This window comes from Erpetoichthys calabaricus, chromosome 3 (assembly GCF_900747795.2).
Source record: "Erpetoichthys calabaricus chromosome 3, fErpCal1.3, whole genome shotgun sequence".
NCBI lineage: Eukaryota > Metazoa > Chordata > Cladistia > Polypteriformes > Polypteridae > Erpetoichthys > Erpetoichthys calabaricus.
The window spans coordinates 252991723-253011509 of NC_041396.2; the positions used below are offsets into that span (position 1 = coordinate 252991723).

The 19787-nt window shown below is 37.4% G+C and overlaps 1 protein-coding gene across 1 annotated transcript in view; it reads right to left on the bottom strand.

Moving 5' to 3' along the window:
• Window positions 1-2971: 2971 nt before the first annotated feature.
• LOC114648818 (rho-related GTP-binding protein RhoA-D) overlaps window positions 2972-19787 on the bottom strand; it is a 55374-nt gene continuing 38558 nt past the window's right edge. Inside the window, exons 2-5 of the mRNA XM_028798083.2 lie at window positions 18680-18837; window positions 18192-18312; window positions 16257-16387; window positions 2972-5031 (exon numbers count right to left, since the gene is read on the bottom strand). Of these exons, the coding sequence (XP_028653916.1) occupies window positions 4858-5031; window positions 16257-16387; window positions 18192-18312; window positions 18680-18835 (582 nt within the window). The 5' untranslated portion in view covers window positions 18836-18837 and the 3' untranslated portion in view covers window positions 2972-4857. The remainder of the gene's footprint in view (window positions 5032-16256; window positions 16388-18191; window positions 18313-18679; window positions 18838-19787) is intronic.

The following is a 19787-nucleotide window of genomic DNA, read 5'->3' on the forward strand; positions in this document are numbered from 1 at the left end:
TACAGCACCTCATCACTCAAAACATGGCATGTCGGGCTCCTTGCACTGGCAGACAGCAGTTGCTTTTGCACTCTCCACTTGGCAAATTACAATCTGCAAAATGGTAAAATAAAACATACAAACATGTTGATCATGTGTGTTCATTAACAACTTGCACAATTATACTGTGCTTCATTTTCCATAATTTTCGTAATTGCCTATAAAATTTTGTGATATTGAATGCTGCAAAAAAAAAAAAAGAATGTGCTCTCCTGTCATCTGAATCCTCATCACAGTCTGACAGAAGGCCACTGATGGCTGTTTCACCTATGACAACTGCAACTCACAGGCCAAAGGAGCGGAGGTCGGGTGTATCAGTACCTCTGCCAGTAGCATGCACAGTATGGCTGTATTCTGCAATTCTCCTTTTCACTCCAACCTTTGTAACTGACCACTTTTTCTTCACTTCTGCAACCGAGTGCTGTTCTGATGGCGTTGCCATTACTGCTGCTTTCATTTGCTCCCACGCTTGATTTTTTTTTTCATTTCTTTGCAACTCCTACAGAGCGACTAGGAAACAATGTTTTTGCGATTCTCCACTCCGATCACTACTATACTTCAAATTTGCATTCACTGAAGTCGGTTTCTGCCTTGTTTCCTTTTTTCCTCCATGGTTTGTAGTACAGATGTCACTCAGGAACACAGGCAAATTTATATGGGGATTAGGTCATGCATATCCAAAAACTTTTTTTTTTTTGTTTAAAGCCATATATGGTTAGTGATAGGCAGTGACAGTGAGTGGCAACAAGTACATGGGCACAGTTTTAAGTTGATTTGAGATTTATAAAGGAACTTGCTTTTTCCCTTTCTTGCATAAGCAAAATTTTTATTATGGAACCTAAGCAAAGTTTTATAAATGAGGCCCAAGGTTTGGCTTTAACTTAAGACTGTTGCTGCTTTATTACTATGGATCTCTCGGATTCAAAGATACAGACCTACAGGCATTATTAGAGAACAAATAGATTTTTTTGTCCAGTGAATAATCTGAAGTGGTACAAAGGCACAGTAAATTATAATCTTCACAAGGTTAAACAAAACAAAATTATACCGAAGGGCCTTTTTCAGGTAAAATGTAATAGGTTAACAACTTGGGGGACCTCTGACAGGAACAATTCTGGCAAACCCAAAGCCACAACAAAAAACAGAAGTTTGAAAGTCTACAACTTGCGTGAAAGGCACCTCACAGGCCAACAGCTTCAAGCATAGCTTGCTCACAAACTCCTTTTTCCTTTCCCCAGTTTTTATTTAATTTTTTATTTAAATATTTGTTTTAATGTGCATGCATACGACATACCACAAGTGTGAATTGGCACCATGAACTTTGCAGCAACATACAGTCAAGCCTTGGCTCTTTCAAAAATGTATAGATTTTAAAAAACATGTATTATAATCAGTTCAGATGTACTGCCACACGTACAAAATACATTGAAACTCTATTTGCATCCCTAAATACTACAACATGCTGCCACTCGTGTTCCATAGGCTGTGTGAAATGAGAAAACGGAATGTAAATTGGTGAAAAGTTGTCCCTTCCATAGTCAACCCATCCTGTAATGATTTGATTGAGAATTGGATTATAATGTTGTTCATACATTTGGAGCTAATAGCATCTAGTATACAACTGTGTTCCACATGGAGAAGTGAAGATGGCACAGAGTAGACAGGGCAAGCCACAGGTGAAGAACACACTGCTGAAAGGTGCACACATTTTTACAGAGATGGCAGACCTAAATGTATGAAAATGCAACAATAAATGTGTTTGACGCGGATGAGTTTTCAAAATTGCACCATGGCTGAAAGACAAAAAAAAAATAAAAATTGAGCACGCAAATGAAAAATAAGCTTTGAATCCTGTACGATTGCAATGGCTTGACAGGAGTAAACTCCAATCAGATATTTTCATAGCATACTGACAACTTTACCAATATCAGACACTTGCCACACTTCTGTGCAGAGCATTATTTGTTACCACAGCTGAACAAAGCCTTTGGGTGGAACAGAACTGAAGAGACAAAAGGACAAAATATGTAGCCTTAAATTATGGCAAAGCTTACACTCAGCAAAACCATGTCCCAGGATAAATATCACGTTAACATGTCATCAGCTACCTTAAGAGCCAGTAAGTGCATGTACAATTATTCGAATGTCGAAATTATGCACAGTTCTCCTTGCAAAGATCAAAAGATTCCAACTGTTTGGAATAATTTTACATTGATTACTTTGTTTACTCTGTCTGTGCAAGTTAAGAGTGGTTGGATGATAAATAGCTGCATTCTGTTAATAAGAAATGTTTAAATTAATTATTTATATGCCATGAAAGTTAAAACTGTAAGAGAAGTCCTTCCAATTAGTTACTTTTCATGCAGTAGTTAGAAAGAAACCACTACACAGACCACTACAGACAGCCTACTGGAAAGAAGACACGACTCCATAAATTCATGCAGAAATTGAAAACTCTGTTTACAGTTTTTGGTTTAACCCAGCCACAGGGGATGCACAAACCAGTGTGTTTCTTTGTGCCGGTCCCAAGCCCAGGTAAATGGGGAGGGTTATGTCAGGAAGGGCATCCGGTGTAAAATTTTGGCAAATTAATATGCGGACAAAGATGATCTGCTGTGGCAACCCCTAACGGGAGCAGCCAAAAGAAGTTTACAGTTTTTGGTTTAAGATGAAACTGTGCCTACTGCTTACCTTGTCTTAAAATGTACTCAGCTATAAATAACTGAAACATTTTGGAGCATCAACATAACCATCACCTGCTGACAACTATTAAAAAAAAAAAAGAGCCAGCTCAAAACAACTGCAAAAAATACTTTTATTATCATTCCTTGTTTGATTTCTTTGAACATTCACTACAGCAAAATTCACTGAATTACAAAGCACTGACAATGGGCTTTTGTAGAAATTTGCCTTTTTAAAAAAACAAAAAAAAAAGAAAGCGTGCATACCTCTCCCTTACAGCTTCACAGATTTAAGAATAGTATTCACAAAATTTATCAAAAGGCAGGTGCAAGTGGTCACCAGAGCCTGACCACAGATGATGCTCAATAAACATACCCACTGTTGTCACAGCACTCAAATAAGCTTTCTGGTTACAAAAAATGGTAAATGAAAAACAGTCTTAGCTCTTTGTAGACTACTGAAAGAAGTTAAGCAAAATAAGGCGGCAACTAACAAGCTTTTCTGTTGTTCTCAGTCCCTTGCCTGTGAAGCTGCTCCATTAGGGCCTGCCCCTGAGCTGCCTACAAACGCCTTTGCTTTTTCTTGCTAGCAGAAGCTTTGGTGCATGGAAAACGTAATGTAAAATTAAAGTTTTTTACATTATAAGGTTAGGAAACAAGTGACTAACATTTTTAGGCATTATTTAGAAGAGTTACAATATTTTTTTTTAAAACTCTGAATATTCTATTTTTTAATCAAACATCAAATCAGAATGCAAATTAGAATAAGATCTTGTAAACAACTGAAAAACCAGGTAAAACTGAAATCAAGAACTTGGCTAATGGTTATAATATATAAAAGCCCATCACTTTCTGAAATCAAGCTATGCAAAACAAGTCATTCTATTACACTTGGCTTAACAGATTTGGTCTTGGAGTTGTAATGAGATAAAACTATCATATATTCATCTGACAGCAACTCACATAAAAGGATTTATTTTGAAAATGAAAGAATGGCAACATTTACAAAAAAAAACAAAAAAAAACCCAAAACTTGACACACACTTCCTTTTCCTGCTTAGGAAGAGCATACCAAGTAAATGATCATAAACAAGGTAGCACACTAAGGCCTCAGATTCAGAGACCTGGCTGGTGCGCTTGATGATTTCTCAGTTCCATATATTTCATTTCTGGAGTCTTTATTTACACCAACTGCTCAAGCCAGTACTTGTGTGCTTGTCAGCATTATATAGCTTAAAAATGGTAAATTTACTATCATATCTCACTGTAGTCATTATTATTGCTCTAACCAACCTCAAGAGTGCTGGTGAAATAGCCAGCCATCTCCTGAAGCAAGACTTAAGTATCTGCTTTACAAAAAAAAATACAACTTAAAATACCTCTATGTGCATTTTAGACAAATAAATCACTTTCTTGTAGTTGTGTTCTGTAGAAATGAAAATGCTATCTCTCGTGGCCTGACAGAAAAAAAGAGGAACATTCAAGTATACTTGTCTTTCTTTATATTTATATAGAAATCTAGACCATTTTTCCAACAGTCACAGCAAGTCAGCAAGCTGAGATATCTTAAAGACACATTCAATTTGGCCAGCTCTGGCAACCAATTCTGTTGCACCCTGATCCTCAAAACACAAGTACGGCACACTAATATGATGGCATGCTGCCCCACCTTGTCAACCAGGAAACAAATGAAGACAAAAATTGGTAAGTAGTACAAGAGAAGAAAGAAAGGGACTGACAAAAATTATTATATATATATATATATATATATATATATATATATATATATATATATATATATATATATATATATATATATATATATATATATATAATCTCCACACACAAAAAAAGACCAAGGCAAACTGTAGGTCATGGGACAGGTTCCCCTAACCAAAAATAAGACTTTTTTTTCTTTTTAAACTTCATTCTGTAAAGCATCTTGTCAGATGCGTAGCTGAATTCAATTAGGGTCCCCACATCTACCCACAAACAAGAATCCCACAATGTGAGCCACAGAGGTGAAATTAGCTCCTGGGCCATGAAAAATGTGCATGAGAGAAAGTGGGGAGAATATACAGTACAGATGGTTGTTGGAAAAGTTACTAGATTTGTTAACCTTCTTTGTCATTCCATTTCACAACAGCAGGCACCCATTTCTCTTTTTGCGCTTCCGCACCTGTAGGGCTGCCCGTGTTGCCATTTCAAACACTTCCCGTACCCCCTCCTTTGTCTTAGCAGAGCACTCCAGGTAGCCAAAAGCACTGATCCTGTTTGACATATCTCTCCCTTCTTCTGGCCTTACAGGTTCCTATGAAATCAACAGAAATGAAAGGTTAGAAGGACTGTCCTAAGGAATGAACTTGGTTTGAAGCAAGATATACTTTATATTTTAGCTCCACTATTTTAGTACTTTTGTAAGAAAGGACAATCTAACGTAAGACATGATTATTTCAGTGGACCCTTTTATTATTTTTTAGGCTTGCATTCACATTATTAAATTCATTTCCCACTGTTGCCGTGAGTCAAAAATCCATTCTTTTCAAAGTTAGGCATGTAGCAGACAACAACTCTGAATGTGGTTGTTTACCACAGGGCACATATTAATGCTAATTTTGGGATTTTAGAGTTCCTACTCAATTTATATTACAAATTTTTTGAACTTGGAATATATATTAAAATACATGAGAAAACATACAAAACTTGACATAGTAACCAGGCAAGAATCAAACTCAATCTCCAGGGTCTATGACGTATCAGTATGGACCCCAAGGCTTATGATGTAATAATGAAAAACAGTGCAGTTGCAAATTATAAGTTTATTGTTTGATGAATGACTTTGACCATGTTACATGAATACAAATATCACCTCTTTTATTTAAAAAAAAAAAAAAAAAAAAACACAAAATATAAAGTATAGCCAAACTGGTACAAATGAGGACATTGAAATGGACTAATATGTTCTAATATGGACTAATGTTAACTAGTATGTTCTCCCTCATCAAAAACTTAACTATTAATTACAAAATATTTATAAAATGAGCCCTGTGAGAAAAAGCAAAACACCACAGTACCTCATTTGATACTGATCAAATTTGCACATACCAATTTATAAAAAACCTGGACACTAATGATGTCTGATAAAATTTCTTTTTGATACAACTATTTTATGGACAAGGAGAAGAATTATGTCAGTATAGAATAACCATGTAATGATTACTAAAAAGAAAAAATGAAACCCACAACACTCATCCCACTCTAATCTATCCCATTTAAAATTCGAATGATTTACATTTTTTAATGTTAAAAACAGTGTAATGACAAAAAGAAATTTAGAAGATAGACCTTGCACTAAAAACATTTATCAAAGGAAAGGAAATATAGGCCAAAAAAAAGCATAATGCTTTGTTAGTTAATTTAAAACAAATATTTCAAACTACAATTAGACAGAAGCAGTAATAATTTAAATCATAAAATACAAATAATTTAAACCTAAACTTCAGTAATGATGGAGTGACTCCAAAGAGTTTGCTTCTCCACAAGTTTAGTGAAATTGAGGAAATGTTTGGAAACTTTGCAAAACTAGGCAAAATGCACGGAGGTCAAAAGGAAATGCGAGTTCAGAGTTAGCTGCACACACCCAGGCACCACTTGAACATGAAACCATCGATAATGCAACCAGGATGAGCAGAGCAAATGAGGATCCATAGCATTGCAAGAGGTGGTGAAAGTGCATTAATGCTTTTATTCAACAAATCAAAATTCAAAGTGCAGTGCTCTTAATAAAGCCTCCAATAAACAGTCAATAAATAATAAATGCAAGGTGTAATCTATGCATAGCTTGCCTTCCACTCCTTTTCTGAAATGTTAAGTGAAAGATCCTTTCCCCACCATATCCTACGATCTTTGAAAGGAAAAGACTTTAAAATGTTTGAATATATTACTGAAATGCTGTCAGAGTCAAAGATTGATCAGTATTTCCTCTGGAATAAAAAATGGTGGAAGGTGTGGAAAATTGGGTAGGTTCATTTTAGCAAAGTTTCTGATTTGAAAGAAGTGAAAACAATTGTGATGCTGGGAAGTTAAATTTGAAGCATAATTGTTCATTACGATGCAAAGACATTATCTATATACAATTCTCTTAAATAAATTTTAATTGTGGACATTTTCCAAACATATACTGTGTAGGTTTGACAGGGTAGAAAAAGTGACCATGCAGAGGTGCAACAGATAAAAGATTTTCTGCCTTGAAGTGCTTGATAGTGGGCATTAAATTTTGGATAAGAGATAATACATTCTTGAGTAACTATGATGTATTGGTGAGATGATGGAATATTCTCAAGTTTGGATTTAAGAATCTCCATGGGTGTGATACTGTAAGTTATGATCCATTACAAACTGTGGGATTGTTTTTGCGGTATTAGATGTTATTGCCACAGTAGTTGGAGACCTATCCAGGTCTGGATTTAAAACACCATTAAAGTATCCAGCTATTTTAATTTTATGAGTGTTCATAATGGGAAAAGATGCAAATACATTTTGGATAAAATCTATCATCCACATTAGATGGATAGATATTTATCAAAATTACATTATATTTGAATACCATTACCCATCACCATGACATATCAACCTTCAAGTTAAGATACAGTCACATGAAAAAGTTTGGTAACCCCTCTCAGCCTGCATAATAATTTACTCTACTTTCAACAACAACAACAACAAAAAAAAAAAAAAAAAAGATAACAGTGGTATGTCTTTCATTTCCTAGGAACATCTAAGCACTGGGTTGTTTTCCGAACAAAGATATTTAGTGAAGCAGTATTTAGTTGTATGAAATTAAATCAAATGTGAAAAACTGGCTGTGCAAAAATGTGGGTCACCTTGTAATTTTGCTGATCTGAATGTAACAATGATTACTTGCAACACCAAATTGGTTGGAATTAGCTTGTTAAGCCTTGAACTTCATAGACAGGTGTGTCCAATCATGAGAAAGGATATTTAAGGTGGTCAATTGCAAATTGTGTTTCACTCTGACTCTCCTCTGGAGTGACAGCATGGGATCCTCAAAGCAACTCTCAAAAGATCTGAAAACAAAGATTGTTCAGTATCATGGTTTAGGGTAGGGGTATTCAAACGGCGGACTGCGGTCCACAATCCGGACCGCCAAGACGTTTTTGCCGGACCGCGACTGTCTTCTGCATAAGTCAAAAGTCCGAATATAAAAGCACCAAAATGATTGTTGTTTTATTATTTACTCTATAGTAGGGTTGCCAACTGGCATTTTTTACAAATAACTGAAATCTGGCATTTTTGAAAGCTGTTTGGCATATAAAATGCCGAGTACTACAATGCGAATTATCCACCAAAGTCAGGGCTCCGTTCGCATAAGATCGACGCCCTTAAGTCGTCGTTGGTAGAGAGTTCATAGCTGATGACAAAAGCGACCACCACACAATCAAATGTTACAGAAGCTTCGCTACGCATTGTTTAGGTTCTTGGCAGACATAAGAAAGCATTTACTGATGCAGAGGTTGTTAAAGAATGTCTGCTTCTTCGGTTCTGTTTAGCGACAAAAAGTGTGTTGAACTGATTCAGCAGATACCATTATCAGACAGTACTGCTAGTCGTCGTGCAGATGACCTTTCTGACAATGTCGGTGGTGAGTTAATATCAGATTTTAAACAGGCTGAAATGTTTGCTCTAGCGTGCGATGAATCCACTGATAAAACTGACATGTCTCAACTCTGTGTGTTCACAAGATTTTTTGATGGCCATAATTTTGTTGAAGAGTTTCTGACATTACTACCGCTAGCAAAACAGACCCGCGGCGAGGACGTGTTTTCAGCATTATCGCAGTTTATGTATGCAGCTGGATTGGATGTAACAAAAATGGTTTACCTTACAACAGACGGGGCACCAGCAATGACTGGTAAAGATAGAGGACTTGTCACTCGTATGAAGGCACTTCAGCCCAACCTTGTTGCTTATCACTGCATCATTCATCAGTCGGCCATCTGTTCAAAACTTTGTGACGAACTGGCAGAAGTAATGTCTACTCTTGTGAAATTAGTGATTTTTTTACGATGTAATTAGTCTCTGCAGCATCGTCTGTTTCGTTCTTTTTTGAAGAGAAGTCTGCAGAATTTGGAGATTTGCTGCTTCACAATGACGTCAGATGGTTAAGCAAGGGCCGTGTGTTGGAAAGGTTCTGGAATCTCCGTGAACATGTAGCTGACTTCCTGCAGTCCTTGAATACAAAGAAAGCTGCAGAATTTTTAACATTTACTCAAGACAGTGACAAGGTCGCACTGCTGGCATTTCTTGTTGATATTATGGGACATATACATACACTGAATTTGTCACTTCAGGGTGCAGACAAAAACGTTGTCGAATTTCAAGAAAAATGTTGTGCCTTTGAAACAAAACTGAGCATTTTCACCAATGACTTGGAAGGTGGCAAGATGCTGCATTTCCCAAACCTGAAGAGCTGCATGACAGCTGATCAACAGGTATGTTTTCAGTTGATTTCCACATTACTACATCATTTGAAGGTCGAGTTTGATGAACGTTTTAAGGATTTCAGAAAACTGAAGCCTGTGTTTTTGTTTGTTGCTGGTCCTTTCATTGTCCAGCCTGACGGTGAATGGACATCTGTGGCTGCCTCAATTTCTTCGAACTCAAACCCGTCACTGTTGCAAATGGAAGCAGCTGATTTGCAAGATTCTCACGTTTTGAAAGCAAAATTGAACAAAGTCGGCAGAACAATATTTTGGTCAAAGTTTGTTCCAGATTCTCAATATCCTGCTGCAAAGAAACTGGCGATTTCCGTGGTCACTATGTTTGGTTCAACATATTCTTGTGAGTGTGCGTTCTCCACTATGAACACTATCAAGACGAAACATCGAAGTGTAATTACCAACCAGAACCTCAGGAATGCAATGAGAATTGCACTGACTGGTTACTCACCGACCTATGCTGCCATTATGAAATCGAAACAACAGTTTCACACTTCACACTGAGTGTCAATCATTTACGTACCAACTGTTGTAATTGGTGTGTTAATTGCAAGTAGTCATGTGACTTTTTTGAATTGTTTTCCATGTTTTGTGCATGTCTTGGTCTTCTGTAAAAATTTTATCATTTGCGTTGAATCTATTACTAGCCTCCTACAGACCTACACGGTAAACCTGGCTATAGCAGACCTCGATGGTTGGTGGTGAACTGAATGTGGACCGGCATTCAAAAACTTTGAGTACCCCTGGTTTAGGGGAAGGCTACAAAAAGCTATCTCAGAGGTTTAAACTGTCAGTTTCAACTGTAAGGAATGGAATCAGGAAATGGAAGGCCACAGGCACAGTTGCTGTTAAACCCGGGTCTGGCATGCCAAGAAAAATACAGAAGCGGCATATGCACAGGATTGTGAGAAAGGTTACAGACAACCCACAGGTCACCTCCAAAGCCCTGCAAGAACATCTTGCTGCAGATGTTGTATCTGTACATCGTTCTACAATTCAGCGCAATTTGCACAAAGAACATCTGTATGGCAGGGTGATGAGAAAGAAGCCCTTTCTGCACTCACGCCACAAACAGAGTTGCTTGTTGTATGCAAATGCTCATTTAGACAAGCCAGACTCATTTTAGAACAAAGTGCTTTGGACTGATGAGACAAAAATATAGTTATTTGGTCTTAACAAAAAGCTTGACAAGACAATGATCCAAAACACATTTCGAAATCTACAAAGGCATTCATGCAGAGGGAGAAGTACAATGTTCAGGAATGGCCGTCACAGTCCCCTGACTTGAATATCATCGAGAATCTACAGTGGTGTGAAAAACTATTTGCCCCCTTCCTGATTTCTTATTCTTTTGCATGTTTGTCACACAAAATGTTTCTGATCATCAAACACATTTAACCATTAGTCAAATATAACACAAGTAAACACAAAATGCAGTTTTTAAATGATGGTTTTTATTATTTAGGGAGAAAAAAAATCCAAACCTACATGGCCCTGTGTGAAAAAGTAATTGCCCCCTTGTTAAAAAATAACCTAACTGTGGTGTATCACACCTGAGTTCAATTTCCGTAGCCACCCCCAGGCCTGATTACTGCCACACCTGTTTCAATCAAGAAATCACTTAAATAGGAGCTGCCTGACACAGAGAAGTAGACCAAAAGCACCTCAAAAGCTAGACATCATGCCAAGATCCAAAGAAATTCAGGAACAAATGAGAACAGAAGTAATTGAGATCTATCAGTCTGGTAAAGGTTATAAAGCCATTTCTAAAGCTTTGGGACTCCAGCGAACCACAGTGAGAGCCATTATCCACAAATGGCAAAAACATGGAACAGTGGTGAACCTTCCCAGGAGTGGCCGGCCGACCAAAATTACCCCAAGAGCGCAGAGACGACTCATCCAAGAGGTCACAAAAGACCCCAGGACAACGTCTAAAGAACTGCAGGCCTCACTTGCCTCAATTAAGGTCAGTGTTCACGACTCCACCATAAGAAAGAGACTGGGCAAAAACGGCCTGCATGGCAGATTTCCAAGATGCAAACCACTGTTAAGCAAAAAGAACATTAGGGCTCGTCTCAATTTTGCTAAGAAACATCTCAATGATTGCCAAGACTTTTGGGAAAATACCTTGTGGACTGAAAGAGACAAAAGTTTAACTTTTTGGAAGGCAAATGTCCCGTTACATCTGGCGTAAAAGGAACACAGCATTTCAGAAAAAGAACATCATACCAACAGTAAAATATGGTGGTGGTAGTGTGATGGTCTGGGGTTGTTTTGCTGCTTCAGGACCTGGAAGGCTTGCTGTGATAGATGGAACCATGAATTCTACTGTCTACCAAAAAATCCTGAAGGAGAATGTCCGGCCATCTGTTCGTCAACTCAAGCTGAAGCGATCTTGGGTGCTGCAACAGGACAATGACCCAAAACACACCAGCAAATCCACCTCTGAATGGCTGAAGAAAAACAAACTGAAGACTTTGGAGTGGCCTAGTCAAAGTCCTGACCTGAATCCAATTGAGATGCTATGGCATGACCTTAAAAAGGCGGTTCATGCTAGAAAACCCTCAAATAAAGCTGAATTACAACAATTTTGCAAAGATGAGTGGGCCAAAATTCCTCCAGAGCGCTGTAATAGACTCATTGCAAGTTATCGCAAACGCTTGATTGCAGTTATTGCTGCTAAGGGTGGCCCAACCAGTTATTAGGTTCAGGGGGCAATTACTTTTTCACACAGGGCCATGTAGGTTTGGATTTTTTTTTCTCCCTAAATAATAAAAACCACCATTTACAAACTGCATTTTGTGTTTACTTGTGTTATATTTGACTAATGGTTAAATGTGTTTGATGATCAGAAACATTTTGTGTGACAAACATGCAAAAGAATAAGAAATCAGGAAGGGGGCAAATAGTTTTTCACACCACTGTATGTGATGATTTGAAGCAGGCTGTCCATGCTCGGCAGCCATCAAATTTAATTGAACTGGAGAGATTTTGTACGGAAGAATGGTCAAAAATACCTCCATCCAGAATCCAGACATTCAAAGGCTATAGGAGGCGTCTAGAGGCTGAAATATTTGCAAAAGGCGGCTCAACTAAGTATTGATGTAATATCTCTGTTGGGGTGCCCAAATTTATGCACCTGTCTAATTTTGTTATGATGCATATTGCATATTTTCTGTTAATCCAATATGCTTAATGTCACTGCTGAAATACTACTGTTTCCATAAGGCATGTCATATATTAAAATTGAAGATGCTACTTTGAAATCTCAGCCAATGAAACAAAAATCCAAAGAATTAAGAGGGGTTCCCAAACTTTTTCATACTGTACTATTGATACAACAAAGGAAATTGTTTTATGTATTAAGATTCCAACACCTTCAGTTTTCTTTGTATAGCTGGAGTGGAAAAACGTGGCAAATCCAATCTCTTTACCATCTAAACTGGTCCTTACTTGTTAAACAAGTCTCCTGTAAAAATGCTCTCTTAGTATTTAGGCATGTTAGGTGGGAGAAAATGTTTTTTCTCTTGTTATAGTGATCCTTCTTTGTTTCCCCAGTTCACTACAACAGTTTTCCAGCTGTTAAAGCCTTTAGCAGCTGTGGTGCGCCATTCTGGTTCTTGTCCCACCAATATGCTCCGAGCTGACTGTATTCCGCTTTCCACTGTGCTTCTCTCAGCATCTTCAGGATCACTAGGAAGACATCAGGGGATGATGCACCCCTGGAGTGATTGCTCGTTAGCTGCTCTGTGGGGCTACTAACTACTTTGCCTCTTCTCCCTCTGCGGTTGCAGTATCTCAATTACAACTCATGGGAAGCACATGAGGCAATTGGAACTAACCATTCTCTTGTGCAAACGCAAATAGCACCACTCACCCCATCATACATCCCGAGGCAGCACACCCACTTACAGAACTGATATAGTTTTAAGTGGGTTATAAATGATGCTATGGTCTTAAGTATCCCAGAGGGTTAGAGAAGTGTCTGACAACTCTCCTGGACTGATTATTATGGCCAAAAATGGGACCTTAACAGCAAGAAAGCAGTGATAACCAATGCACCACAAAAATGCAGTGGAACAATAACCACAAACAGTTCTGTGATTTTCTGTTGCGGCCCTGTGATTTCATGCAGGCCTTGCATAACATGGCAGTGATGGAAAATAAGACGTTTGTCTAAGCCGACTACATGGCAAATTTTCAGGAAAATATCTGGTGAACAAGGTTACTGACAAGCACGGCATATATGCATAAGAATTTTGACAATGGGACCTTAATAGTGAGGCAGCAGTGATAACCAATGTACCACAATGCTCTAAACAGCAAAAAATGCAGGTGGAACAATAACCAAAAACAAATGACCACAATCAAAACCACTGCTCCGCTAAACAGAGCTGCTTACCAGTGACAGAGCTTATTGAGCAGCAGCGAATATTGCTGGTTGCATTCAGTGACACGTGTTCTCTTTGCTATAAATAAATGTTACGATGCTATTCACAATTTTGTTTTGTTAATCTAGTTTATTTAAAATACACACACATATTTTAAATCTTATTCTGGACTACAATTAAAACAAGACTATTTTAAAACATTTGTTATGATAAATAAAAAATGAAACCAGTTCTAGCAAAACCAAACATGCTGATTGATCCATGATTAGAACTGGATTTTAATTCTGCTTAGAAGTGTCCAACTGCCAATAACATGAGATAAAGAATGCAAGCCAAGCTCATGTACTGGGCACTGCTCCATGCTGCTGATTATGCAATTCGGCCCTTTAAAAAGATAGAGCATTCAAGAAATTCTGCCAATACTAGGTGCTAAAACTTTCAGAATAAATTAATATATCCAGAATCACAGGTTCAGGGATTGTCATGCTGCTAGAGACGATCACCACTAGCAACACTTTGGTAAACTTTTGGTAAAGGAGCTCCAGTCACCTACACAAGCTTCAAAAGTTTGGAGTAACCCAAAAGTTTTCATGTTTTTTGACAACTTTTTTTTAAAATCAGGGTACATTTAAAATTTTTATTTTAACAACATGAAACTGCAAAGCCACATTTTAATCAGCAACCATTACTCCAGTGTTCTAATGACAAACTCTCTTAGCTCACCCTTAACCAATCATGTTTAAAGCTACGTGGTTATTATAGTAACCTTTGTTATCGTGTTAGCACTTTTGAAACCTGTTATTCTGTTCAATAAAGCAAACCATCTTTCATAGGGTTGTAAGGTACTGGCATTCCTCAAGTTCAATTCTGGGCTAAAAAATGTCCAAAATGAAACTGCTTTCCCAATAAACATGTCAAAGCATTGTTGTTTAACGAAACCTATTCCATGTGCCAGACTGCCAAGAAACCGAAGATTTCATGCAAAGGTGTCCATTACCGTCTAAAGAGGGCAAACTGCATCTAACCAGGATAGAAAAAGAAAAAGAAGGCCCAAATGCAAAACTGCATAAAAGGTAAGAACATCAGAGTCTGTAGGATGACAGTTAAAAAACACATCTCCATTAGACCAATTTAGAGTTGATATAAAAGCAGTCTAAAACGCTTGGAGTGCAGGAGAATTATCCAAAGACTGTCCTATGCACACTCTGCGTAAATTACCTCTTAATGTATGAATTCCACAAAATAACAGATGTTGTGGGATTTGATTAGGTGGGACGGATCTCCAAGAAACTGTTGGGTTTTAACTGTATGACTGAGTTGGGTTCACTGTCTACGCAATTAGCTTTTCTGTCTTTTAAAAAAAGCCATAAGAAGGCAAAGACAATCAAATGGAACTGTTTACTTTAAGGAGTTAAAGTTCTGATAGCTTTCATTTAAACCTTTGATATGGTAATTCTTATTAGTGTGGAATAGTGTCGCCTTGGTACTAAAATTTTAATTCTTAGTTATCGATACCAGCTTTAAGATCTCTGTACTGGCACCAAAATGGTTCAGAAGCAAATAACTCCTAACCATGCCCCCTTCTCATCTTACTCTGGCCTCCCCGGAGTGGAGCACAATTGCTTGCTTCCCTACTATGCCGTGCCATTGGGCCCACAACGTCCTCCCTTGATAGGTGTGAAGTCCCAATTATATCAAAGGGGTGTTCAGTCTACAAAACAAAACTTTTTCCACAACTGCAATAACGAGTTTACTTTGTGATGCGTGAGTCGGTGCCTTGCAACCCAAAGACTAGGTGAAGTCTCAGTACAGGTGGTGCAGTGGTAGTGCTGCTGCTTTGCAATAAGGAGACTGTGGAAGATTGTGGGTTCGCTTCCCATTTCCTCCCTGTGTGGATAGCGCTTTGAGTACTGAGAAAAGCGCTATATAAATGTAATGAATTATTATTATTACTTTAGTAAAACCAGCTTTATTCAATTCAAAACAGTAACAGCAATGGGAGTGGTGGCTCTGAGGCTAGAGATCTGCACTGGCAATCGGAAGGTTGCCAGTTCGAATCCCGTCAATGCCATTAGGGACTCTGCTCTGTTGAGCCCTTAAGCAAGGCCCTTAACCTGCAATTGCTGAGCGCTTTGAGTAGTGAGAAAAGCGCTATATAAATGCAAAAAATTATTATTATTATTATTTATTGTAGCAGGATCTACCATTCTACTATAGACAGACACAGCAAACAGGCAGGTTCGGGCCAGGTCAGTGGCCAAGTTATAATGTTCCCTGCATCACCCATCAGGCAACTGGCGCTTTGCGTGTGGCAGTGGTCAGCTTGTAATAGTTTCTGTGGCCGAATCTACTGTTGCTTCAGCGACAGACAAACAACCCTCAACAGACGCGGTACGCTTCTGTGTGTCATCCTCTTATGGAGGGTCTCAAAAGAGGCAATTGCATTTCTGTGTGTTTCTGCATGTTGTCCTGTTGGGGAGGGTCTCAAAGAGTTCAGAAATCTCAAGTTCTGGTACCAAAAACCCCCAAAATGCCAATACCATACCATTCTAAAATTTGGGTTTCACAATACTTTTGCAGTACTAGTTCACCATGTAAACTTAGCCTGGAAGTGTTGCCTAACTCACCTGCTTCATTTTGGCCAATTCCCTCCTTGTATGCTCATCATTTCGCAGGTCCTTTTTGTTTCCAACAAGGATGATAGGCACATTAGGGCAAAAATGTTTTACCTCAGGAGTCCATTTCTCTGGGATATTTTCTATACAAATCAGGAAAATATTGGTCATAAAACAGCACAAATACAAACAACTGTGTCAACTTAAAGGTAGGGCTTTGTGGTTATGGGGAGATTTAAAAAACACCTTTAAAATGTGAGCTCAGTTGTACATGGGTATCAACCACCAACAACACAAATCAATAAGCGTGTGACTATATATCATGTTTTTCACCGTTTCAGTAATCTGGCATCCTACTATCAATACTTTATTTTTGGAGACTGGTAAGTGACAATCTAATACTAGTGACATTTAATATTAATATATATATATATATATAAAAATATATCTAAGTAGTATAAAAGGAATAACCACTTTGCTCAGGCTTCATGGTTGCAGACATTGTTTTTTGGTTACTGGAAAGGTTGCCTGTAATGCTGGCTAAAACTAGAACCCAACAAGCCTTACTCATTACTGTTTATGCACATAGATTTTTCATATCCAATCAGTGTTGTAGCAACCAATATAGAGACCTTCTTTTCAACAAGTTTATTGCTCCTTTCAATCTTTGTAACTCGGCCTTACACCAATTCTCTGCATATTTCAGTTGGGTGTACTGAACATGTGCATTTGGTTTTATGGAAAAGGAGAACCAAATGCATTTACTGGCACAGCAACTTAGAGGCAACATAAACCAGACACTTGAATCACTGAAGATCAGTAATTATGAATGTATCACACCTTCAAAATATCAGCAACAGTTAACATCTTGAGCCACAATATATCAGAATTTGAAACTATGACCAATCAATGTAAAAAAACTTGCAAATACTACATTGCAAGGTTATTGGCAGTTCAATCTATGTAAGCATAAAAATCCATTTACACATTATACATGGTACAGTAATTTATGGTACATATTTCTACCAGTAACATATTTAAACCTCCCAATCAAATGGTAGCTGCAGTAGTAGTACAGATTACAGTGAAATAAAACCTTATACACAAGGCATGATTTAAACATGTATTAGTCATGTATTTGAAGGAATACTGACCTTTCTTCATTTTAGCAAATTGTCTTGTCTTATTCAACTGTAACAATTCTAACATACATATCATTCCAATGGAAAAACAATGTCCCTACCCAAATTATAAAAAAAAATCCATATAACAAGGACTTTTCTTTGAATCTGACAAAAATTAATGCTGTCCTTCAGTTAATACACATACAGACCTTTTCAGAATTTCATAATAAATTTTATTGTGCACATGCACACATGGGTATTTCATTTATTTAAATTGTACATATTTAATGTTGATAATTTTCAGCTTTTTATTAATCTAAATCTTATATATAAAAGGAAATCCACTACTTTATTTATAATTTTATAAATTATGGTCAACAATTCCAAATGAAGTAAAAAAAAAAAAAAAAAAAAAAATACCTGCATTTTACTGTATATTCAAAAGAATTAGGTTTGTCTTTTAACTGCAGATGTCATACCTATCAATTTGGGTAAAAATAGATATCCACTCTTGTGCTTATCTCATTATCATCAATAGACCTACCATGTGCATATCTGGTAGATGTTAAGAAAATAAAGTAATTCGTTGAAACTCATGTACATATGAAGAACATGAGCAAACTTTACAAAGATAGTGACTTAAACCAGGAATCAAAACACAAAGCTGTTTAAATTGTATTAATATCTCACCACTGTCTAACTATAGCTGAGTCATGACAACTCTGCAGCCACATAAAATGAATAAGACACCAGAATTTTTTTAAAAATTCAAAGTTTCGAAAGGCAACATAATTAGTAACACCATAACTCTCAAAAAACTTACCTAAGCTGTCAGGGCTGTCAATTGAGAAACACATGAGGATCACATCTGTATCAGGATAGGAAAGAGGCCTCAGGCGGTCATAGTCCTCTTGGCCTGCTGTGTCCCATAAGGCCAACTCAACCTTTAAAGAGCAGCAGAGGTTTGTCACTTTAGATATGTACCAACCAAGTAGTCAGTACAGTGTAGTGGTTTAGTAACAGGACTTTAAACCATAAAGTTTCCTTTACAATTCCTGCCTCTACCTTGGTATAGTGCTTAATGATCAGCATTTCAACCTACTGGTGTTTTTTTTTCCTTCATGAAAATTTGCTTTTCTCCAACATACCATCTCACAATAGTGTAATAAAAGATCTTCCATTTACAATTCAATTTAGCTACTTAACTGCTAACCAGCATTTCTTCAAATCCCAAATAAAGAGAAAAAGGTAACAATTAACAAAGCTGGAAACAGAACCAGGCAAATGACAGAAGCAAGTGTCAGTTCAAACCTGTTTGCCATCCACTTCGATGTCAGCAATGTAGTTTTCAAAAACTGTTGGAACATAAACTTCAGGGAACTGGTCTTTACTAAAGACAATAAGAAGGCATGTCTTTCCGCATGCTCCATCCCCCACAATCACTAGCTTCTTCCGGATGGCAGCCATTCCTGAAGAAAGAAAAAAAAAAAAAATTATGCAGATGCTACAGGAATCCGCTTTAAACATACATTAAAATAACTTTTATTGTGAATATGTTATAGAGCAAACACACATTTTATATTCATCCTACCAACAAAAAGTTCTTCTACTAATTCTAGTTCTAATTCTAGTTCTACAATTACAGGTAACCAATACCTTTTACACCCTAAGTTTGGAAGTGATCTCTATTTCTTGCTCTTTCATTCCAGCTCCTCTGGCCCAATACTCCTTCCTTCAACCTCCATACTACTAGTAATGTCTTACTCCACAGAACACACTGCCATTAGCCAATTAGGCATTTATAATTATAATGGTTTAGATTGACTATGTGCCAAATATTGACATGAGTGAGAAAAAAAACAGATACAGCAAAGACACAGTTACAGGTAGTTACTCAAGTTAAAGGTTTGAAGGTCAGAAATTTTATAGCAACTAGAATATTTGAAAACCCATCTCTGTTGAACAGAACCAAACATTCAAAAGCACATGAAGAGTTCCAATGGCGAACTAAAAAGACAACACAATATGCCATTGAAGACTATTTTTATGGGTGCGGACTTCAAATTGTCCACAGTCCAAGGTAGTGCATGGCAGCCTAAGATGAAAAGAGCATTTTCCCCAATTGTCTTTCTAAAGCCTACTACGGCAGTTTTAAATGTTATCGATGAGTCATTGCACTGCAGCTAAAAGTGAAGCATGGTGAAAAACACAGCCTTAAATATTAGCAAACTGAACACTGTACAGATAAAGTTCTTATTTAGGGTGGCATGGTAACTCAGTTGGTAGTGTTAGTTCTTGACAGAATCTTGTGCCCAATTGTGTCGTGTGTGAAGTTTGCATATTCTTCTAAAATGAGTACTGGGCTTCTTTATACACTCACAAAAACACAGAGGTTAGTTGAAGTGGCAATTCCAAATTA